General features: G+C 37.8%; 1 protein-coding gene across 1 annotated transcript in view; it reads left to right on the top strand.

The window, feature by feature from the left end:
- Positions 1-15469, top strand: part of HAS2 (hyaluronan synthase 2) — a 28689-nt gene extending 13220 nt beyond the window's left edge. Inside the window, exons 3-4 of the mRNA XM_001098841.5 lie at positions 10387-10488; positions 12564-15469. Of these exons, the coding sequence (XP_001098841.1) occupies positions 10387-10488; positions 12564-13493 (1032 nt within the window). The 3' untranslated portion in view covers positions 13494-15469. The remainder of the gene's footprint in view (positions 1-10386; positions 10489-12563) is intronic.
- Positions 15470-25676: the final 10207 nt, after the last annotated feature.

The raw sequence follows: 25676 nt of genomic DNA, 5'->3' as shown, positions 1-25676 counted from the left end.
ATAAGGGTGGTGAGAACAATTTTGATTTAAAAGAGCAAAAAAATAAAATTAAAATTGAGAGAAGGAAAAGGAAAACAAAAAATGGGGGAAAAAAATCTTAGAGCAAAAGCAAAGTAATGTTTATTTCACTCTCCAAACAGCATTACCTCACTCACTGCAACTTGACCTTTGAAAGCATTTGTGATGGTGTTTGCCTGCATGAAAATTAGGCAGGCTGTGTCTCCCATTAATTTCCTGACAGCTCACTATAGGGGTTCTCCTCTCCTGGTTCTCATTGAAGCTTCCTTCTTTAGAACATTAGTAGGGTCCCTGTGAGTTTCTAGTTTTAATTTTCTGCAGATACTTTATAATAATTAGATTTTGGCCATGATGGTATTGCGAGGGGAAAAATGTCTCTGGTTTAAGAAAGGCACTGGGATGGTTTTCCTCTCCTCAAGAATTTCTAGTGAAATTCTGGTTTTTAGAAAACCCATCCTATTCTTTAGGGTCCTTTACAGCCACAGAGTCATGCCTAGTGGTTGTCACGTACTGAGATAGGAATGGACATTGGCTTTAGAGTCAATTGACCAAAGTTCTAATCATAGAGATTACTAGCTGGTTGACCACGGGCCAGACCACCTCTCTGAGTCTCAGTTTTCTGGATAGAATAAATTAATGTATTCCAAGAGTTTGGCAAAAGTTATTTATGATATTATCATTGATAGAATGAAAGCTTTTTATATTACTATTGTTATTTATTACCATTTAGTCCTTACTCAAATTATAGTACCTGTCAATTGCCACCATATGACTAATTTCAGTTGATGTCTGAAGAGTTTAGAGGCATTTCTTCATTATGTTAATCTGCATGTTAATCTCCCTTCTAGGCAGTTGGGAGCATTTCTCTGTCAAGTTTCTCCTAATTTCTCAAAGGTAAAACTTTCAAGCTAAGGTAGTTTGAGTTATCTTTGGACATTTGGTATTTACATAGTATAACTTTGGGCTTGGATGAGAGGATAATAGGCTATTTTCAAAGGGAAAGGATGATGAGAACTTATAGAGGATATGAAAAATGAAGTTCTGGGCTTTAAATGAGAAAACATCTGTTTTGATATTTTGTCTTTTAGTTAAAACAATTGCCACATTTGTCATTTCTAATCAAGGCCTCGTTGTATGGGTTTTTTCTTCCTTTTCTTTAAACCTGCTCCTCCCAAACCCTCTTCTCCCATCATTTTTGTTTTGAATTTGTTTGTATCCTTGACAACTTTATGCTGTGCCTGTCCAGGAAAAAAATAATACAAAATATGAAATATTAGAGTAGGGCTCCTGCTAGAGCCCTAATTAGGCTTGAGAACTTTTCTTCCTCCAGGCTGAGATAGGGGAAGTCTCCAGATATACTGACCCGACCAGCGGCTCTTAACTGGGCCCTGATGCCTTCTGGGACTCTCAGCCAGTTCCAAGCACTCACACAGGAGTACAAATGTCTTAGCATTCTGAAACTGGTAATTCCATCTTTCCATTCCTCAGTAAATCCCCCGATATTTAACCATATTTGACCTGTAAAAATGGCAATTTCCTAAGGTTCAATCCACAACACTAAACACTGCCATCTTCTATTCTGACTGACCCAGGGTTTGAGCATTACAAAGCAGAAACCGCAGAAAGACAAGGGAAAAAGGGTTTGAGGATGTTGGCTGCTAAGCATTACAAGTGATGGAACTTGGAGTGCAGGCTGGTTAGGGAAAGAAGGAAGTGAAGGTCAGGTGGTAATACGCAAGAGAAAGTGGGGGCTGGGCAAGAAAGTGACCATGCTCACAAACTTGCTGGAGAATTCTGCTTAACTGTGGAGAGAGATGGCCAAAAGGATTGGTTTCCAGTTGCAGCCGAATCCTTGGCACTCTTCAGCACTCTTTTCACTTGGTCTTGAATAGATGTCTTGCTTATTGCTTTCATAGCCTATTATTTCATACCTTCACCACTTTCCCAAAACCCTATCCAAACTCCTCTCTGCTTAACTACTAACAGATGACCTTGCCTCTTATTAAGGAGAAAGTCAAAAGTACTGATTCTGAATGCTGTCAAGATCATCTTTACTCTCTTCTTAAACTGTTTCAAGAGTATCCAACCTCACTTCTTGTTTCAAGGTTATACTTTTGATCTATGCCCTTGAGACCACTGGACCTGCTTCCTCTTGTCTCCTCGGGAATAAAGCTTTCTCAGTTACCAGCTCTAACTCTATCTGTCTCAGCTTTCATCTCTAGTCTTCTCTACTGACTGCTCTCTCAGCCTTGTAGCTGTTCAAATAATTAATGCTGACATAGAGCAGTGAGGGAGTCAGTAGTCAAGGAGAAACCCAGTGTGGTAGCAAATTTATCTGATGATGCTCATGGGTGCTTTCAGAGATGAAGATAGAAAACAGAAGGGAAAAAATAAATTGAGAAAAGAAGTTAAGGAGGGCCAGTGTGGTGGCTCATGCCTATAAGGGCAGTGCTTTAAGAGGCCAAGGCGGGAGGATTGCTTGAGCCCAGAAGTTCGAGACCAGCCTAGGCAACATAGGGAGACCTCATCTCTACAAAAAAAAAAAAAAAAAAAAAATTAGCTGGACTTGGTGGTACACATCTCTGGTCCTAGCTACTTGGGAGGCTGAGGTGGAAGGATTACTAGAGTCCAGGAGGTCGAGGCTATACTGAGCCATTATCATGCCAGCCTGGGTAACACAGCAAGGCCCTGTCTCAAAAAAAGGAAAAAAAAAAAAAAAGAGTTGAAGGGAATGAATTTTTTTTAAAGGAGAATGAGCAAGATTTTTAAAATTCATAGTCAGTGTATTTTCTAGAGAAACTTTGTTTTAAAAAATGGGTAGATTCTGACCTGTTCTGCGTATGGCTTAGTGTTGGACAAAAGTTTGGTGTACCTCTTTGAAGTAGTGTTTATATTGGCTTTTTTATTTACAAAAGTAACACAGGCTTATGGCAGCATGTTTCAAAAGTATTAAAAAAGTACAATAAGCAAAATTAAAGTTATCTTAAACAAATACCAACCAATTGACACTTTCCAATGTATATTTTTCTATTTTTCCCTTGTTTTTAGAACACTTTGGGATTATGTTAATTTTTTATCTTTTTTAATGTAATGGTATCAGAAAACTTAAAATATATTGATGTCTTGATTATATAATTGCTTTATTCCTAACTCTTACTGAACATGCATATTACAATTCAAGTGGCCACCAGTCTATGAGACAAAGGAAAACAAAAAAATCCCCTGATGTGTGCATGAGGGACTTCCTAGGTAGAAAATATATAACAAATAAGAACATCTTCTAAGCTGGAAGATTATAGGAGGAAATGTGATTATTGATTTAATCTCATAGCATTCTACATATCCAGAATTCTCTGAGTTGGAAAAAAGTAAGGCTTTATTATTAACAGTAGAGTTGACTGTGATTATTACTGGATTCTGTATTTGTAAATTTGTCTACTTGGTAAAATGTACTTGTAACCCTAAAATCAATAATTGCAGTCATTAGGTGATCATTTGCTAACAAGCACACAATGGCAAAAAATTTGACTTGTCCAGTGTGCATGTTCCAGCTGAGGTCAAACAAGGTGATGCTTTGGCTTCTTGTTTCAGCTTTTATACTGTAAACAATTATCCTCTTCATGGTCTCTTTAGTGCCACATTTTCCCCTTTTTTGTGCTTTTCCTTGGCGGTGTAGCTGTTTAACATGGCCTCGAACTGTAATGCTGAAATGCTATCTAGCGCTCCTAAGCACAAGAAGACTGATACACCTTGTGCAGATGAATTTCCTTTAGGCATGAGATACCATGCTGTTGGACATGAGTTCAATATTAATGAACCAACCGTATGTATATTAAATAAGGTACATATAAACAGAAGCATAGGTAAAACAAGATTATGTGTTGTCAAAAATGTTGTGGCCAGAGGTTCGGAGGAACCTAGCCCTGTGTTTCTGCTAGAAGCACATTTTCAGCATTTTCCAGTTCAATGTTCCTGGCAACTTTATGTAATATAACTACCATAAATAATGATAATCAACTGTGTATAACATTTGACTGGTTCCTGTTCTGTTCTGTATAGAAAGCCTGAGCAACTGAAATATTCTGCGGGCCACTATTGAGAATAGTAAGTTTATTTGTGTCTTTCATTTTGGAGGATAAGGCTAAGAGCTCACTGAAATAGGAATGAGGAAATCTGAATTCTGTACCCAACTTTGTTGTTTACCTGCTGTGGTCCTGGCCTTAATGAATCATCCATTGAGGTAGTAGACCAGATGATCTCTAAGATCTCCTTCAGCTCAAGATTGTTAAGTCAGTATTGGTGTAATTCTTCTGACATCTTAATTCTATCTGGCAACATCCTGAAGCTCTGCTAGAGCAAGATCAAAAGAAAAAGCGATATCAGAATTTTCATTTGTCGGTTACTGTTATGTTTCTCACTCTCACTTTTAATCTGCCTTTTTCCCCCAGATTGCTTCTCGAATATAAATCTTGATTTAAGGGCACCATTATGAGCTTTCCTGATTCTCTTCTTTAGAATGAGAATTTCAAACATTTGGAATAAGGGTCCTTCATGGTTTAAGCCTTAGAGGTGACAGCATTTGGTTTCTCACTTTGCCAGTTGGCTCCTCACCTTTGTTTTGCACCTCTTATAACTTTCGCTCATTTTCAACTTTCCTAGAAAGGAAAAGAGAATAACCAAATGACTCCTTTTTTTTCACTTTAATAATTGGAAGAGATTGGTTGTCGGAAGGCAGGAATTATTTTATAATAATTTGGATAATTCATTCTACTAAGGAATGCTTGTATATTCCTAATTCCTTTTAAGAAGAATTACAGTGAAGTACCAAACTGCATAGGTGTCTATGACGTAAAGGCTTTCTGTTGGCTAGATTTGAGATCCTGTACCATAAACCAAATTACTACAAGAGAAGAACCTCCTCCCCATCCCCTGTTCCCTTCACAAAGGAAAGATGATGTTTTTCATTGAGGACTTTTTTTTTTTCTGGAATGGTTTTATTCATTAATTTCAAAAAGATTTATAGCTCTAAAATGTTTAGATTTTATGATTTTGCATTTGCTGCTTAATTTGAGGCTGCTTAACTTAGCTATGTTTATATGTAAATTCTATTCATCTAGAATTCATATAAATAGAAAATCAAGATTAAAAAATAAAGTTATACAATCTTGATAAAGTCTTAGAAGTTTGTTGTAATATAATTAATGAACATGCACTAGAGCTTTGGATTTTTTTTTTTTGGTTGTATGAGAAATGTTAAATTGTGTATAATATTCCATCATTGTAAAGTCAACTTCTGTCCTCACTGTTTTGTTTCCCCCAAATCTTGCATGTATTGTGGCCTACTTTTTAGTATATATGAGTTCCATTTATTGAGCATTTATATGAGCTAGCCATTATTAAGAGCTTTACAATCATTATCTTATTAACTAACCATTACAACAAACTTATGAGGTGTAGGTATGATTAACCATATTTTTCACCTACAGAATGGAAGCTCAGGAGGTAAGGAGTCTGTAGTGAAGAAACCAGTCCAAGTTTACATAACTTGTTAATGGTGGATTGGGATCCAGATGAATTTGATTCCAAGGCCTTATATAGTACTTTTTTTGTTTGTTTGTTTCAGTAGTATGTTTGCTCTGAGGTTGTACTGGTAGGAGTTCAGGGGGAATGGTAACATCTTGTATTTACTAAGTAAGTATTTGTGGAATTTTTTGTTCCTGCCATTACCCCTTTTTACTAGAGAAATTGGGCTGCGGTGGGTGGGGGGAATGCAGAATTTCTATTTACTTTTGGATTAAGTTGTGGGAGGAACCAAGAACAAATTCTACACATTCTAGAGATAGTCTCACTGGGTCAAGGTTAAGATGAAGGGTGAAGGTTAAGATGAAGGGTTAAGCCTTACAAGCAGGAAAAAGGTGAAGCCAGTAGCCAAAGAAAAAGTTTTGATTTATTTTCAACCTGTTTCCTCATTGAAGGCAGCCAGAGTAATTAAGATTTCTCTCTTGCTGTGTTAGCTGTCAATGCCCTTTGAAGTGGTATGGGAGGAAGTGAGGAGATCCATCAGTCTGAAAAAAGAAGACATTAAAAGTAAAACATGGAGATTTGGCATTTTAGACTTGGATCTTAAAATTTGAAAGGCATCTGGTGGAATAGATAATAGTATTTCTGCAGGAGATTTTTATTTAGATTGTTGTGAGATAAATTAACTCTAAGATTAGTGAGATAAATTAGAACAGACAGGAATGCTATAGATGGCTTCCAGATAAATTTGAGTTTGTTCATGTGGTACTTGCTCTTGTAATAGGCAAAATCTTGGCTGAAGAAAATCTAATTTATTAATATCCTATATTTCAGGCTTTTCCTAACACAGGGAGATGGAGACAGCTTTTGCAAAATCTACTAAATTAAAATTGGGCTTCAAACATATTTAATCTCAACTTCACTGTTATTTTTAAGAAAGCAGAACCTTCCTCCTGTAACCAGTTATTTTGAACCCAGGGTTGGCAAACTTTGCTCATAAAAGGCTAAATAGTAAATATTAGGCTTTGCAGGCTATATGGTCTCTGTTGTAACTAGCCAATTTTGCTGTTGCAGGATTAAAAGCAGCCATAAATAGTAAGTAAATGAGCAGGAAAGGCTGAATTCCAATAAAAGCTTATTTATGACACTAAAATTTTAATTTTATATAATTCTCATGTGTCACAAAATATTCTTTTTGATTTTTTTTCAACTATTGAATAATGTAAAACCATTCTTGGCCCATGACCCATATGAAGACCGGTGGCAGTCTAGACTTGACCAGTAGGCCTTGGTTTGCCAATCCCTGTTTTAGATAGGGAGGAAATGGAGGGAATTAACTCTTGGCTGGAGTAGTGAGGCACGAAGAGTGATGGTCTTATGCAATTTAGTGGATGATTCTGTGGTTAAGACTGAGGTGGCTGGTTCTTCTAAATAATGTGTTCTCGTCTTGACGTGTTTCATTTACTCAAAAGTTGGTGACTTGCTTCATTTCCGTATCTTCTAGTGAGAAATCTTATAACTAGGGATCATGTGGTTTCAACAAATTACACTGATGCACTTAGTGTGGCCAAAAAGATGTTTCAGTTTGTTCTCTTTCCTGTGTGCAAATCCTGTCCTGTAGTTTTTCCTTATGCGAGGTTCAGTTCTCCTTGAACTGGTGCATGTCTCCCACAGATTCTAATCCAGGGATAACTAGCTGACATTCACGAAACTACATTCTTGTTATTGATGAGTGAGGAGATGGCTAGAAAGCCTCTTCTTGCTGTATGGAATTAAGAAGGGCAAAAGTTATGCTCTTTACACCCTACTGAGTAAATTCCCTTGTGTCCGTGAATACACATGCTTTCACAAACTGTCAAAGACCATGACTTTCTAGCTGGCATTCTATCACCAAACAGCATCCAGAAGTTGAAAAATTTTAAAGCTGTTCAATCCCTTGATAATAAACCCTTTCCCAAGAGATTTCTGAGCTTTTCTTTCTGATACAGCTACATTCACCATGTGAACAATCTCTCTCAGAGAACTTCTGGCACTCTGCTATTGGAAATTGGGAGGGGCAGGAACCAATTTAAATATGCAGAACTTCATAAATTTGGTTCCAGTGTAGTCATTTCAAAGAGGCAGTTCTCCTGGCTTGCTTGTGCTCACAAGCAGACGGAGTTATTTGAACATTAACTCTGGATTGCCCCCTTCCTGTTGTTTTTAGTCTTATTTTAGCCTGGTTTTACCTTTTCCAGCTTGAGTCAACAGAGGTGGGTGTGGTCATAAAAATCAGGATGCTGGAGGTTAAAGATGAGTTAGACTTTCTTCCTTCACCTTTTTCTAGCCTCATCACAGACCTGCTGCCCAGCTCGTAGCCACATACAAACCAGGGATAGACAGGGCATGGGAGAGGCAAAACATTACTTTCGGGGGAATTATTCTAGGTTCTGGAGACTTGGGATGCTTGGATACAAACCCAAGTGTCAGTAAAATTCTGTTTTTTTATAATGAAAAACGAATGCCTAGCTTCTGCCTGATTTTTTTTTTCTTAAAATAAGTGAGACTATGCTGAACCTAAATGGAATGACAAAAATAATCATTAGGGTTTCATTTAGAAAATGAGTGCTTCTAAATAAGGAGAATAAAGTTTTAAAAAGTTAACGCCACAATTGCTATAATTAAACCTAGAAGGGTGATAGGTTCACTTTCTGATGCCCCATATACTCCACACATTATAATTTCCAATAATGCATTTAAATTGCTATTTTCACCAGCATTCTTCATTAACATGAAACCTTTTCAGAAAAATAAAAAAGCTATTAGTAAAATTGAAGTAGATACTTTTATTTTTTATTTTATTTTATTATTTTTTTGAGATGGGGTCTTGCTGTGTTGCCCAGGCTGGTCTCAAACTCCTGGGCTCAAACAATCCCCCTGCCTTGGCTTCCCACGGCTCTTCATAACACAGGTGTTAGCCACTGCACCCAGCCTAGATGCTTTTAAAAATGTTGGGATTCCTTAGTTACTAATGTGAGGGACTCATGCTACATTATCTAGAGTCCCCTTTAATTCTGAGACTTTATGCTTCAACTAATTGGTTAATTTCTTTTTTTTTTAATTCAAAACTGGCATATCAAACACTATTTTCTGTGAGACAGGGTCTCACTTTGTTGCTCAGGCTGAAATACTATGTTTATAGAGTAGTTTGCAGAACTGTTAAATAATTTATTTTGATATTTTAAAAATTGGCTAAATCTTGATTCAGTCTGACCAGTATAGTCAGACTTGATGGCAGAATAATGGGAATTGCAGATAATAAATACTCAGTCTCTGCCAATCATGCCATTCATTGAATGGGGATGTCAGGCTGATTAATCACATGACAATTCTGATCAATTTATATTTGTTAAGACTTCGTAGCATTCAGCAGAAAATAGTATGTCCAATTAGTGAATGTTGCAGGGATAGAGAGATGGGGACTTTTTTTTCCTACTTTTTTTCTATTTCTGATTTTCTCTGATCATATGGAGGAAGCTCCATTGGCAGGTATAACCCACCAGCCTTTTCCAGCTGTCTCACTCCTTTCCTAAGAGAAAAGGAATGACTTAATCTTATTAGTGAGTGTGGAAGGAATAAGGGGAAGCCCAGCTCTTTCTGCCTGGCTTTTGGGAGTGGACAATTCCCCAGGAACAGGTATCAGCTGTACCTTTTGAAGGGCCATACACTGTATCTGCAGGAGGCTAGTCCCACTGAGAGCTTCTCTGGGACTGAGTAAAGTCTCCAGGACTGAGTAATTCTGGGAAATAGAATTATGAAGCCCACTTTTCCACATATAAAGCCCTATTCTCCATATCAGCTTTGTAAGTGTACAGGTAATAGTCTGGTTTTCCATTTGCTTTGTTATTCTTCTGTTTAATTTTTCAATTGATTTGGAAATCAGTCTGGAAAGAAAAGCACAGTTTATAGCCCTGTGCCCTTGAGCCTCCAATAGAAATGTCTGTTAGGAATACACAGTTATAAACTAATTCCAACAATTTTCTTGAAGTTGTGGTTGGTCTGGTTTCAGACTTGCTTTTGTTTGGCTCATAGAAAGATTGTGTTTAAAAACAACAATGGGCATTTCCAGAATAGCTTAAAGTGATTTATATCCACTTTTAAATTCAGAGGGCTAGACGAACACTTAATACTTTAGAATAAAAAGGTGTTGAAGGTCCTGCAAATTACCTTCCTGATGCAGTGTCATTTGCTAAGCCCAGGTCATATAAACTTTAGAACTATATAATCTTTAGAGCTATACTATTGCTTTAGAATTACACAATCCTATGTAGGAGAATTGCTGTCTTGTCATTTATTTACCATATTAAAATGAAAGGTAAAATCATTAAATATGTCTCCCTTTCAATAACGTCATAGAATTTTCTTACCATTCAGACCTGAAAGACAAAAAAGCCTAAAAGGCTTATTGAAGGTAACTAAAAAACATTTTTTTTTCCTTAAACAGACCTCTAGGGGGACCACCCATTACAGTTTGCCAGGACTGGAGGTTACCTGGGATGTGAGACTTTCATTGACAAAATGGGGAGCATGTATGGCAAACTGGGACAAGTTGATCACGCTACAAGTCATACTTAGCACATCACTTCAGCTGTTCTACCCAGCAATACCATTAACTTAAATATTGAGTTTGCTGAAAAATAGGCTCTTTGTGTTGGCCATGATATATAACAAGGCCTCTGTTATCACCATCATATGTCTGTTACTGAGGCCTTGTGACAGTAAGATGAGAACACAGTATGTATGCGAAATTTTGACTACAGGGCATGTATTTATAGTTCTTTAACTCATTTTTCATTTTCTTCTTTGCAGGTTTGTGATTCAGATACTATGCTTGACCCAGCCTCATCTGTGGAGATGGTAAAAGTTTTAGAAGAAGATCCTATGGTTGGAGGTGTTGGGGGAGATGTCCAGGTACATGGCTTCATTTTTTTTTTTTTTGCATGAAACACTTTTAAGAGCACTTTTACTCATTGAACATACATTTATTAAACACTAACTCTGTGCCAGGTGTTGTTCTTGGTGCTTGAGACACATTGAAATGTACCTTGGATCTGCTTCACTGCCTCTTTTCCTATGTAAATTGAAATATAATTTAGAACTTTCTTGCTTAGTCCTGGGGTATAACCCATTTCTGTAGTAGCTGATAAGTTATATGCAAGTTAAAATAAATGTGTAATGATTTCCACCATCTATCTTTGGGCCATAACTTAATATTTCATGTTCTGCTAAAAATTATTTCATTACAAGGATTAAGAAATAGAAGTATGAGCCAGATGCAGTGGCTCACACCTGTAATCCCAGCACTTTGGGAGGCTGAGGCAGGTGGATCACCTGAGGTCAGGAGTTTGAGACCAGCCTGACCAATATGGTGAAACCCTATCCCTACTAAAAATACAAAAATTAGCTGGGCATGGTGGCGTATGACTGTAGTCCCAGCTCCTTGGGAGGCTGAGACAGGAGAATTACTTGGACCTGGGAGGTGGAGGTTGCAATGAGCCGAGATCATGCTCCTGCACTTCAGCCTGGGTGACAGGGTAAGACTCGGTCTGGAAAAAAAAGAAAAAAGAAACAGAAGTATGGTAAGAAATTGATATATATCTTATACCTATATACCTAAAGGATGATCCATATGTGGTTGATTAAAAAAAAAAATCTGAGTCAAAAAGGAATAAAAAAAAAACAGCGACTCAAATTTATACTAGTGAGAGAGGCAAAGAACGGATAAGTGGTTTTCCAATATTGTTCATCATTTGCTATTGATGAAGAAACAATGAAACAAATATTAATGGAGATAATTTGACATTTGGAAAAATGAATATGTGAAAATATGTGAAGATTAAAATAAGATTGCCTTGCAAATATGAGGTTAGACTTTAGCAAAAGGTAAGAAAGCACATGGAAAATAGACTTTAAAATTTAGATATTATCTGGCTGTATAACCCATTTTAGATATGTAGTTTGATAGCAAAGGCAAAGAAATTACATTAGAAGGGACATAAAAATAGCCTGGTGATTTTAAAGAAAAGGAAGCTTACAAAATCCAGACGAAAACTGAACAAAATTGAGACAGAGGAGAGAATTTAGAAATATTGCCAAAAAAGCTGATAATTTTCAATAGCCTTTATATAAAGCATTATTTCACGATTCAAATTTTGCAGGAAGGTCATGGGAAACTCTCCTATTGCTGGTATTGCCAAAAAGCATGGATAAAGGAGAGGAAAATTAATAGCCAAGGATAGGATCAGTTTGAAATTAACCAGCACAGGAGGAACTGGGACCCAAAAACATTCATATCTTAGATGTTATGAAAGAGTGCCTGGGAGAAAAGAGTTTAGGAATTGAGAACTAAAGCCTAAAAAAAAAATCTCAATTTGGCCGGGCACGGTGGCTCACGCCTGTAATCCCAGCACTTTGGGAGGCCAAGGTGGGCAGATCACCTGAGGTCAGAAGCAAGACGAGCCTGGCCAATATGGCAAAACCCCATCTCTACTAAAAATACAAAAATTAGCCAGGCCTGGTGGCACCCACCTGTAGTCCCCAGCTACCGGGGAGGCTGAGGCAGGAGAATCGCTTGAACCAGGGAGGTGGAGGTTGCAGTGAGCCGAGATCATGCCACTGCACTCCAGTCTGGGTGACAGACTGGAGTGCAGTCTCTAAATAAATAGAGACTCCATCTCTAAATAAATAAATATCTCAATATGATAACACAACAAACAGAATAAGAATAGCAGAAAGAGGATAGAGGATGAAACAGAAAAAGATATTCACCATCAAAGAATCGCAACACATGCATACAACGTAACAAATTAGTAACAGAATCAGAGAATCAGAGAAAACATAAAATAACCACACCAAAAAGAGGAAGGATGCCAAAATAGGAGAATAAAATAACAAATCTTACTCCAGGTAGTTACCTCAGGATGGAACAGGTTTTGCTGGAATTTTTAGCTAAAGCTTACCTTTTACTTATGTTTTTCTTCTTGCAGATTTTAAACAAGTATGATTCCTGGATCTCATTCCTCAGCAGTGTGAGATACTGGATGGCTTTTAATATAGAAAGGGCCTGTCAGTCTTATTTTGGGTGTGTCCAGTGCATTAGTGGACCTCTGGGAATGTACAGAAACTCCTTGTTGCATGAGTTTGTGGAAGATTGGTACAATCAAGAATTTATGGGCAACCAGTGTAGCTTTGGTGATGACAGGCATCTCACGAACCGGGTGCTGAGTCTGGGCTATGCAACAAAATACACAGCTCGATCCAAGTGCCTTACTGAAACACCTATAGAATATCTCAGATGGCTGAACCAGCAGACCCGTTGGAGCAAGTCCTACTTCCGAGAATGGCTGTACAATGCAATGTGGTTTCACAAACATCACTTGTGGATGACCTATGAAGCGATTATCACTGGATTCTTTCCTTTCTTTCTCATTGCCACAGTAATCCAGCTCTTCTACCGGGGTAAAATTTGGAACATTCTCCTCTTCTTGTTAACTGTCCAGCTAGTAGGTCTCATAAAATCATCTTTTGCCAGCTGCCTTAGAGGAAATATCGTCATGGTCTTCATGTCTCTCTACTCAGTGTTATACATGTCAAGTTTACTTCCCGCCAAGATGTTTGCAATTGCAACAATAAACAAAGCTGGGTGGGGCACATCAGGAAGGAAAACCATTGTGGTTAATTTCATAGGACTCATTCCAGTGTCAGTTTGGTTTACAATCCTCCTGGGTGGTGTGATTTTCACCATTTATAAGGAATCTAAAAGGCCATTTTCAGAATCCAAACAGACAGTTCTCATTGTTGGAACGTTGCTCTATGCATGCTATTGGGTCATGCTTTTGACGCTGTATGTTGTTCTCATCAACAAGTGTGGCAGGCGGAAGAAGGGACAACAGTATGACATGGTGCTTGATGTATGATCTTCCATGGTTTGACGTTTGCAGTCACACACAACACCTTAGTTCCTCTAGGGGCTGTATAGTATTGTGGCATCAGATAATGCCACCAAAGGAGACATATCACTGCTGCTGGGACTTGAACAAAGACATTTATGTGGGTTTATTTTCATTCTGCCAAAGTAAAACAATACATCAACAAGAAGAAACTCAGATTTAACCTGTTATTTCTATGAAAATGGGATGAATTCTTTGTTTATGCACTTTTTCTTTACTGTGCATCCGCCTGAAAGTGTTTTGCCCTATATACCTCACTAGCCATGCTTTATGTGGGTTATCATGGAAGAAAAGGATTTTGGAAACTCAAGGAAAAGTTCTTTCAACCTATACAACCTAACTTATGGACTGTTTTGATAGATAATTTTTTTTTTAAGGAAGAATTTTCTCTTTAACTTTACCAAATGAAATGCCAAAGGAAGTTTTAAAGGCCGTTGGCTGTGCTGTATTTTGATATAATTGTACTGTGTTTTTAAATTTTGTATGCCAATCTTAAAGACAAATTTTGCATATTCTATATTTTACTTCTCTGCCAAAATAAACCTGTTCTTCCTTTTTTAAAATAAAGTAAGTTCTTAAAAAATTTATACTTAAAAAATCCTGCCCAAAATGTGAAGCTTGGTTGACTGATGTTTATGATAGAAAGAATAAAATGTTTCTCTCTCTCTACCTTTTAAAATTGAATAGTTTATTTCTGTGAAAAAAGTATTTAAACTTTTAACATTTTAACTTTTTGTTTTTATTTCTTTTACAAAAGGCCAATATACCTGTCACACTTTGGAAGTAAAAATACACACTTTCGTGTGTACGTTAAAAAAAATCATTGAATATCAAGGCCAAAGGCAGTGCAATTTTTTCATAAGATTTTTTTAAAAAGGGAATGATAGTCTTTGAAAGAAAACAGTAGGCATCCAGCACTGGACGAAACATGGGTATCAAAGGTGAATAATCTTTGGAGATTCTCGCATTGTTTTCCCAAACCAACTCAAGTGGAAAGTGGAGAAATTATCTGTATAATTTGGACACATACAATGCAGTTTATCAAAGGTTTTGTTCTGTGGCCTGAATTTACTGGGTCCTACCTATACATTGAACATGTTTTGCCTGTCTTTTTTTTTTTCAACTTGCCAGTTCACTTTACATGTTAGTATAATGTTTACACAGGTGAGTTGGATAAATTATAAAACACATAAATTCAAAATTGGCAGATCGAATCACCAAGTATCTATCCTCTTTTACTTTAAAATGAGGAATTTTTTTTCTAAATTATACAGATCATCGCTTCCTATTTCCTGTTCTGGACCTGTATAAAAATGTCTACACAGTAAAAGTGACATCAAGGTTTAATGAGTATATCAATGATTGGCACATATAAAAATTATTGAACCAAATACTCTGAACTTGGCTAATATAGTTACTACAAGGCCTCCATTATCCAGTTTTATTTTTTTACACGATTGACCTTGCATTGTAGCTGGTGCTGTGTAGACCTGTGTTGAACAGAATATATGAATAATTGAATAAACAGCATTATGGTGAGGCAGAGACACATGGAGAAGTGTTAAAAAAAAAATGGGCTTCCTGCCTTTCTGCCTCTTTTTTTCTGCAGTCATCTATGTTACATCTATCCTGCCTAAGAAAAAGCTGCACATTCTACCTTCAGAGTACAAAAAGGTACATCTTCTGAAACTCAACACTCTCACTGATTGGAGAGCTTGTGGGAAACAATCACACCATGCCAATAAATGAGACGAAAACTTGAGTTTGCCTTTTTAACTATTTATGTTCTAAGTTAAGCTTTGATAACATTCAAATGTCAAATTCTCTCATTCTTATAAAAAGTTGAATTAATTGCCTGTATTTATTTTAGCAATTATTCAATGTATTTCCAGCATAGGATGTATAGTATAATTAATTTTTTGTAAATAAAATATTTTTGATAAGATAATTGCCTTTTTTTCTAAGGGAAGGGGGAACTTTGTTTTCCTGATTATAATGGTATGAATTTAGGAAGGGGGGGTTAAAAAAATGATTGTTGGTAAAAAATAATACGTCATTTAATGTTACTTATTATTACGTAGAAATCCCCAAAATTGGTGTGGTTTGGAAATCTGGAAAACCAGAGAGAGAGGAGAGAGACTGCTTAATTATCATTACCCTTGTCTATAATTTTCTCTTCTGCTTCCCTTGAAAGCAGCACAAATTTAGACAATTTTGTTTATTATAGTAATGTATAGCAGGAAAAAAAAATCAGATATGCAGAAATATTATAAGCAAGCTTGTTTATTTCAGCATTCTTCAGAAATAATAACAAAACCTTAACCTAAAATCAAATGATGAGGGCAATAAATAAATAAATCACGGCATTTCTATAAAATGGGACACCCTTGGCTATTGAAGACAGTGTTCTCAGAGAACACATGGATTTTGGAGAAATGTCACATTAAAAAAATAACCATTTTGTACAGTAACATCCCAATTTTATAAAAGTGAAGATGTTTAAACATGACTATCTCTAATACTGGGAATGACTGATTTATATTCCGTGTATGTTTTTGTATTTTCCAAATATTATAAATATGTTTTTATAATCAGAAAAAAAGACAATAAATACCGACTTTTTAAAAAGTGGGTTGGGACATTAACAGCATTTTCTGATCAGAGGAGCTTTGATAGTAATTACCTCATTCTACCTCTTATCCCTCAAATTCATCTTATTTCCCAGTTCTTTTGTGTTATCTGTTTTCTAAGAATCCTTCATTACTTTTGTACTGCTACATTGTAAACTGCAGCCACTGAACATTACTGTCAGATAAGCCAGAAATATTGATGGTTCTAATCTTAATAATTCACTGATGAAGTCACTTGGTGACAATCTTTTGACGTAAAGAGCCTTAAAGTATACATTTTAGGACTGGGCATGGTGGCTCAAGCCTGTAACTCCAGCACTGTGGGAGGATTGCTTGAGGCCAGGATTTTGAGACTAGCCTGGGCAACATGGCAAGACCCCATCTCTACAAACAATTTTTTTTTTTTAAATTAGTCCAATGTAGTGTCGTTGCTACTCAGAAGGCTGAAATGGGAGGATTGCTTTAGCCCCAGAGGTCGAGGAGGCTATAATGAGCTGTGTTTGCACCACTGCACGGCAGCCTGGGCAACAAAGTGAGACTCTGTCTCAAAAAACAAAAACAAACAAAAAAAGCAAAAAACAACCATAAAACTATTCTGAATTCACCAGCATTCCCAAAACAGGCAACAAGCCAGATCATCCTGCGGCCCATAGTTTAATGACCTCTTTAGGAATCTGTTGACTTATTTGTACCATTAAGTACTCACACTGACACCTAATTTTTGGGCACATACTATGTTTTAGGCACTACGGGAAGCATGCTTTATGGATTAGTTATTATTTCAGTCCCAAGAAGTTCCATTATTATTGCCATTTTAAGCGAGGAAGCTGAGTGAGGTTTAAAGAAATTTGGTAACTTAATATTATAAAGCCAGCACATTGTAGTGGTGGAATTTAGATCCAGGCATTATGACATCAAGCTTGCCCCTTCAACTAATGCTACTCAGTATTTTGTCCCTCAGCAGCATGTGGGAATTTATCAGAAATCGAAGTTCGCGGCCCTACCCCAGGCCTACTGAATCAAATTCTCTGGAGAATCTGTTTAATAAGATTCCCACCCAGGTGGCTTTTACACACATTAAAGTTTGAGGAGCATTGCCCTAATCTAGTATTTTATATTGTTCCCTTCAAACCGCGTGTCATTTCTAAGATAGTTATTCATTCAAATATTGTATTCTCCCATTGAACTTTTCTACTTGAATATAATTTATGGGTGTTGGCAGATACCTGGTTTTCACTAAGTTTATTAAGTACCTGTTATATATAGGCTGGGCACTGTGGCTCATGCCTGTAATCCCAGCACTTTGGGAGGCCGAGGCGGGTAGATCACCTGAGGTCAGGAGTTAGAGAACAGCCTGGCCAACATGGTGAAACCCCGTCTCTACCAAATATGCAAAAATTAGCCGGGCATGGGGGCTTATGCCTGTAATCCCAGCTACTCTGGAGGCTGAGGCACCAGAATCATTTGAACCCAGGAGGTGGAGGTTCCAGTGAGTGGACATGACGCCATTGCACTTCAGACTAGGCAACAGAGTGAGCCTCTGTCTCAAAAAAAAAAAAAAAAAAAAAAAAAGAAGAAGTTGTTCTTGTCATGGGCAAAAAATGAAGTGGTGTACATTGTGTCTATACTCAAAGAGCTTACAACTGAGTAAGAGGGATATTTACACTGTAAGTAAGAGGGTAGTTACACTGGGATTTGATGCAAAACAGAATAATAGAGGTATAAAGAGTGGCATGGGATGTAAAAAGAAGGTGAAGGTGAACATGTACAATTATCCTCATAACGGCAGGTTTTAAAACAGCCTGGGATTTAGGTTGATTCTTTAAAGATGTGCAAACTTGGATGGGAATTAAGGATTTTTCAGGTAAAAGAAATAACATAAATACAACGATAGTGGTGTGATTTTAATATGTGGTGCTTTAAACAGAATTAACAAATTTAATTAAAGTGGAGGTTGTAGTTAACCAAGAGTGGGACGTGATTATAGATAGTAAATTTGAAGGCCGGGTGTGATGGCTCATGCCTGTAATCCCAGCACTTTGGGAGGCCAAGGCAGGCGAATCACCTGAGGTCAGGAGTTCGAGACCAGCTTGGCCAACGTGGCGAAACCCCATCTCTACTAAAAATACAAAACTTAGCTGGGCGTGGTGGCAGGCACCTGTAGTCCCAGCTACTAGGGAGGCTGAAGCCGGAGAATTGCTTGAACCCAGGAGGCGGAGGTTGCAATGAGCCGAGTTTGCGCCATTGCACTCCAACCTGGGCAGCAAAGCAAAACTCTGTCTCAAAAAAAAAAAAAAGCAAGTAAATTTGAAGATGGATGATAGAAGACCATAATACAACTGGGAGAAATACTAGAATGAGGTATTTACATTACTTTTGATAGATGACACACCCATGGAATTTTTGGACAGGATTCTAACATTGTCATAAAATAAGGCACTTTATGATGGTTTGGTTTCGAAGATCTCACATAAAAAAATTGTGTCTATAATTACAATTTGGCCTAAGCATGCTTCTAATAAACTGGTATTGCTCTCCCAGGCACCTGACCACATTCATTGTATTTCTTCCCAGGCTGCCTCTTGCTTTACATTCTCAGGTCATCACCTCTTGCCAATTACCCAAGCACTCTCTTCAACTTTTGTTTTGGTATAAGAAGCCAGTAACCAGCTAGTTATTACAGTCATTTGATCCTACCTTTGCCATGTCATTCAAATTCGTCTCTCATCCTTGTTAAGACTTTTAAAAATCTCTTAGCTGAACTGTTGAAAACACCTCCTGATGGTGGGACGCGGTGGCTCTCGCTGTAATCCCAGCACTTTGGGAGAACGAGGTGAGCAGATCACCTGAGCTCAGGAGTTCGAGACCAGCCTGGCCAACATGGCAAAACCCAGTTTCTACTAAAAATACAAAAATTAGCTGGGCATGGTGGCGTCTGTAGTCCCAGCTACTTGGGAGGCTGAGGCAGGAGAATCCCTTGAACCAGGGAGGAGGAGATTGCAGTGAGCCAAGATCATGCCACTGCACTCTAGCCTGGCACAGAGTGAGACTCTGTCTCAAAATAAATAAATAAATAAATAAATAAATAAATAAATAAATAAATGTAAAAATAAAAAAATAAAGAAAATACCCCCGACTACATTTCTACTCTCCATTTCTATTTTATCCAATGAATTCTTTGCATTTCTGTTAAAATTATCATTGTAAGGCCCAGTTCTGAATACAACATTGTCAACAAGATAAAAGCATTAAATATATAAGAAATTATTCAAGGCTGATGATTATCTATTTTCTCACTTGCAGTCCTTTACTCCTACAATTTTTCATGTCCTACTAAACTAGATTTTTTTGCTCCCTCTTGAGTACACTTTGCCCTTCTCCTTTGTTAGTATTTGCTCTCAATCTTGAATGGCTTTTCACCTTTCCCCCATTCCCATATATATTTGTCAAAATGTTTCCATATTCTTCATTTTACTAGTGTATCCTTTACCCAATACCTCAATTTAAAATGATTTATTTATCTTCGCTCTTAGTGTTCTATTTTTATCTCTGTCATGCAGTCCAGGCTTTCTTCTGTCTTGTTTCATGAATATTAGTGCACATGATAACAACCCGGTAGATGAAAAGGTTTTTGAGGCTAAGTCTTCGTCTTTATCATTTTTGAATCCTCCATGGTAACTAGCATAGTCATGTGATCATTAAAATTTGGTTAATAGGCCAGGTGGTGGTTCACGCCTGTAATCCCAGCACTTTGGGAGGCCAAGGCAGGCAGATCACTTGAGATCAGGAGTTCAAGACCAGGCTGGCCAATCTGGTGAAACCCCATCTCTACTAAAAATACAAAAAAATAAATTAGCCGGGCGTGGTGGCAGGCTCCTGTAATCCAAGTTACTTGAGAGGCTGAGGCAGGAAAATGGCTTGAACCCAGGAGGCGGAGGTTGCAGTGAGCCGAGATCGTGCCACTGTACTCCAGCTTGGGTGACACAGCAACTCAGTCTCCAAAAAAAAAAAAAAAAAAAAAAGGTGAATAAGCAAATGAACACATGAACACATGAAGGAACCAGGAAGGATGGATGGATTCAAGTAATAAATCTTCTTTCAGGAAAGTTGATAGTATTCCAGGCATTTTGCTGCAGGATGAACTTTGGGGTGTGAGGGCTACACATTCTTTTTGCTTTGGGCAGAGAGCTGATGCTTTTGTCAAAAAAAAAAAAAAGAGTACCTTGGCACTGTCTATCAAGTTAAAGCATTCATTCGACAAACAGTTTTTGAGTAGTGATGATTTGCCAGACTTTGCTGGGATATCAGAAATAAGAAATTATACTTTCCTTCAAAAAGTTACTTAAAGGAACTCAAAGTAAGCCATGCTCTTACTTTACTGTGGTCGTTTCCAGAAGCTCTTCCTGACCCCACTTCCTCCCACTGCCACTTTTGTGTAGTGAATTCCTATTCTACCCTTCAGCCTCAGCTCAATCCTCACTTCCTCGGGGAAGTCTTCCATGACTACCATTGCCAGGTTTGTTTCTCTATTATATTCTCTTATGAAATTTCTTAGTGCTTATATTTTTAGTTTTGTTTCTATGGCTCCTTGTTCAACATCTGTCTCTTTCAGTAAAGGATAAGCTGGATGATGAAAGGAACTGTGTGAGGCCGGGTGCAGTGGCTCACTCCTGTAATCCCAGCACTTTGGGAGACTGAGGTGGGTGGATCACGAGGTCAGGAGATTGAGACCATCCTGGCTAACACGGTGAAACCCCGTCTCCACTAAACATACAAAAAAAAAAAAAAAAAAAATTAGCCCAGCGTGGTGGCGGGCGCCTGTAGTCCCAGCTACTCAGGGGGCTGAGGCAGGAGAAATGGCGTGAACCTGGGAGGTGGAGCTTGCAGTGAGCCGAGATCGCACCACTGCACTCCAGCCTGGGCGACAGAGCGAGACTCTGTCTCCAAAAAAGAAAGAAAGAAAGGAACCGTGTCCAATCGTATCAGCACTGCATGCTCTGATCTGAGCACATAGTACGTCACAAGTTAGGAACTCAATATAAATTTGTGAACAGAATAAAAGCGTGAGGAAATAAAGCTCCCAGTACAGGTTGGGAAACACCCACAGAGTCAGAGTTATTTTTTCTTTTAAGTCAAAATCTTAGCTTTTTAGCTATAAGGAACTCCCTCATCCCTGGGTCGACTTATAACTTAAGATACGAAGAGAAGCTAGAAACAGAAATGCATCAGTGTTGGGAAAGAAAAATGTACGGGCAGGAGGCTGGTCTTCAGTTGTGAGAAGGGTGAAGTAGTAGAGTTCACTAGAATTCCTATAATGAGGATGCACAGATCCCTCCCTAAACAATTGTTTTTATTAACTTACTAAGTTACATGCTAAGTACTACATTTCCTATATTGTTTAATGGTTCATGTTTTTCTTTGATGTAATTTGGACAAGTACCGTTGACACATGTTCTCTTATTATATTATCCGGTTTCCCGGAATACCTAGCCTTCTCATTGAACAAAGGCATTTCTGATACAATGTTTTACCTTCAAATCATAAAATACTAATGTGTATTTTATATGCTATCAAGCTGTATTACAATGCAGTACATCTGAAGCTTTTCTTATACATGCATATCGTATACATTCATGGAATCACCTCTTTACATAGCTAACTCTACCTTGTCATTTATGACTCAATTCGATACCATTTTCACCAGAAATCTTCCCTGACCCCCCTGTCCCACCTGTATTGCATAGCATGTTTTCTTTACCTCTGGTGATCTCTCCTCCACATATGACATGGTGTGATCATCATCTTGTCCTAGATCCTGGGCTCCCCCACACCTAGCATAGGATCTCCCCAAAAGCAGGAGGAGTTCAGTAATCATGGGTTGGATCATGTTAAATTTGTTTCTATGGGAAAAAAAATTACACTACAAGTGTATGCATATAAATATATATCCTTACTTTATACGATTTCATTCATTCATGCAGTTATTTAATCTTCAACAAATATTTGTTAGGTGTCTACTATATATGTTTTGTGCTTGGAAAAGGAAAAACTGTTGCTTCACTGAGTGCTTGCAACATCAGTGCTCCAAGGTATTGAAAGACCATTCATTAATTAAAAGAGTTCTAATCTCAGGCATGTTTAAGAAACACCGTATTTCTTCGCTGTAGAAATTCTCAGAAACTTTTAATGTGCTGATGAGCTTTATGAATCTACAAGAAAGGCCCGTCACATACAGAAATCCCCACACTTACATGACTATGATACTCTTTCCACCAGGATGTCGGTTAACATCTGGATTAACATTATTATTCTGCAGAACATAGTTCAGGCGACACTGGCATGTATTTTCTGACATCACAAGTTGAATTTGTTTTCACTCACCCTCTAGAAACATCACTCAGAGCTTAACCGCCTTCTCATTTGAGTAATCAGCTCCAGGTGTGGGGATCACAGGGTTAAGAGACAGAAACCTTCAGGTTCATTTGGCTTAGCCTACCAGCTACAGAAACAGGCTCTTCTCTAAAGAGTTCAATGTACCCACCTGTTGTCAGAAAGCTCTCCACACTATGGTTTAGGCAAATCTAAGTGATTTGTTTTAATTCTGCTTTTTAGGGCAACAAGGAGTTTAATCCTTATATGTTGGGAAAATGTACAATTAGTGGGTTAGCTAGTCTTTGAAACAACTCTGGCAATATATGACAGCACTGACGGAAAGGAAGCACTATTGCTTTATAAACCAAGGGAAATTTTGCTTTTTATTCTCTTAAATTGTGTTGATTGTTGAGTAACAAAATCAAATGCAATCTTTTTTTTTTTTAACCAGGTGAGGATAGAATCACAGTATATATGCCTTACTCTCAGAATGAACGGAGGCACTGGTATGTCATATAAGTAACAATTAGTCTCTCCAGACAAAGTGTAATGTGTCTCTAATTTTAAAAAACAGATGCAAGTATTACAAAAATAAAAATCCTGGAAGAAGGATCTCTGGGAATAAAAAATGAATGGCTGTTTTATGAAGCTATTAGTGGAATCACCGTAGATAGATAACTTAAAAGTCATTTGGTCCAATTCAGCTGCTTCAAATGTTTCAGGAATGAAATGAAGCAAGGTATAAAGAAAGAGAGAGAGCAGAAAAAGTTCAAGCTCCTTATCTCAAGTAAGTACACTGCAATCCATTTGATTTTTAGCTCCTGGGTTCTAGCTTCACAACGGGTTACATACCCTGGAGACAGCATCTGGCTCTCTTTCATCCAGATAAGTGTTTGAGGCCTGCTTTATAATGCAGAAAACCTCTAATATGCAATTTCTGGGCAGCTTCTCTAATCTTAAACCTGACATATTGAGGCTATGCTTAAGTCCATTCCCTTCAAAAGGAGTTGTAAATTATAAGCTTTCAGGATTACAGGTCTTTGATATTTAGATTTTAAATATAAGCCCACTCTGAGTAGTACAGCACAGTACCTGAAATGTTCAGCTCCATTAGGAAATATCATAACATATAAAAAAAGTGGAGATTCTAAAGTTCTTGCTCCAAAACAAATTGCTGCCATATTACCCATTTTGGAAGTGTGTAAGGCCAGACAAGTTTGGAGCTCTGACTCATTGTGTACTTGGGCTTTGGTTGCAGATTGACGTGTATTCAAACTGCTGCTCTGCTATTTTTCAGCTGTATAAACTTGAGAAAACTACACCACCACTTCGAGCCTTATTTTCTTTATCTGAATAATAAAGGAAATGACACTCACCTTTCAGAGTTATTGTGTAATCAAAATATCCTATGAAAAGTACATAAGAAAAATACTTACCATATCATACGAGTTTAATAAAATTTTACTTTTTCCTTCTCTCATAAACAACTAACTTCATTAATATTCCTTTCTTCCTATGCTTTCTTTACTATCAAAACACAAGACGGAGTACTTGGATATATAACTCAAATACTAAGGAATTTTACCTCTCAAAACTGCTTTTTTTTTTGAGACGGACTCTAATTCTGTTGCCAGGGCTGGAGTGCAGTGGTGTGATCTAGGCTCACTGCAACCTCCACCTCCCAGGTTCAAGAGATTCTCCTACCTCAGCCTCCCAAGTAGCTGAGATTACAGGCACCCGCCACTATGCCCAGCTAATTTTTTGTATTTTTAGTAGAGACAGGGTTTCACCATGTTGGCCAGGCTGGTCTCGAACTCCTGACCTCGTGATTTGCCCGCCTCAGCCTCCCAAAGTGCTGGGATTACAGGCATAAGCCACCGTGCCCATGCCTCAAAACTGCATGTTAAGTCACCCATTTCTAGGCTTCTATACATACTTAAGATATTTTTTTTTCTTCCGAATAGGTGGCCACCCTCTTCAGACACAGAACTGGTAAACTCATCTAATTGTCTAGTATCTTCTGACATCCAGAATAACACTTAATACAGAAAATTTTACATCTGATAAAATAAACGCTTTGGAATGTCTAAAATATGGTAGGTGGGTCAGTAGGAAAAGCATGATGTTGACATTAGTTGAATTTCAGTCCTGGATTCACTGGGTTCTGGTTGACTCTTGGTGAATATCTCAATTTCTCAATTTGAAAAGCATAAGAGGTCCCCTGCTACAAACTTCATAGGGAGTCTAATTGAGACTAAATAATAATATCAGTAATAATAATAGAAGGAAAAGGCCATTGGGAATTCAGAAAAACCCTGCACATTTGAGTTATGCTGATATGTTCTGAGCATTAGGACACATGAAGATTTTTACCTTACAAGGGTCAGATAAGGGCCTGAGTCCTGGTGGACTCTTCTCCTCATCATTGTCACCACCCTCAGCCAAGCCACCAGCATCTTACGTGTATTGTCAGACGTCTATCCTTTCTCCCACTCTTGCACCTTTCGAACAGCCTGGGTGAGAGCATCTGACTCACCTGCTCAGAAGCCTTCAAACATCTTATCTTAGAATACCGTATTCCACACGGTCCAACATGATCTGCTTTCTGTATGTTTCCATGACTTCCTGTTGCACCTCTCTCCTTCCTTATTACATTACACACTGGCATCCTTTCTGTTCCTCAGCCAAGACAAGCTTGTTCCCGCCTCAGGGGCCATTAACCATTGCTATTTATTTGCCTAAAGTGCTCTTCTCCAAGAACATAGCACGGTTGATTTCTTCTTGTTATTGAGCTCACCTCTTCAGAGAGTTATTTGCTGGCCATGTTATCTAACGTGACATCCTGTCCCCCACTCACTTTCTACCATATCATCATATTATTTTTCTCAAAGCATTTGCTGTTGGAAATTAGTGTATTTATTTATTTGTTTACTTGATTGTTGTCTCTTTGAGCACCCAGAGTATAAAATTCAGAGAACAGGGACATCTCAGAGCTCCAGAACATTGTTTCACATACAGAAAATACTAAATGAATATGACTGAATATATGCAGGTACAAAATATTGGTGCCAAATACCTCACTTTGATAAGCGTTGTTTCTGCTTACACAAAATTGAATCATAAGACAGGTCACAGAGGATATCAAAGG

This window comes from Macaca mulatta, chromosome 8 (assembly GCF_049350105.2).
Source record: "Macaca mulatta isolate MMU2019108-1 chromosome 8, T2T-MMU8v2.0, whole genome shotgun sequence".
Taxonomy (NCBI): Eukaryota; Metazoa; Chordata; class Mammalia; order Primates; family Cercopithecidae; genus Macaca; species Macaca mulatta.
Note: the sequence above shows the minus strand (reverse complement) of the source record. Positions and strands in the feature narration are given on the sequence as shown.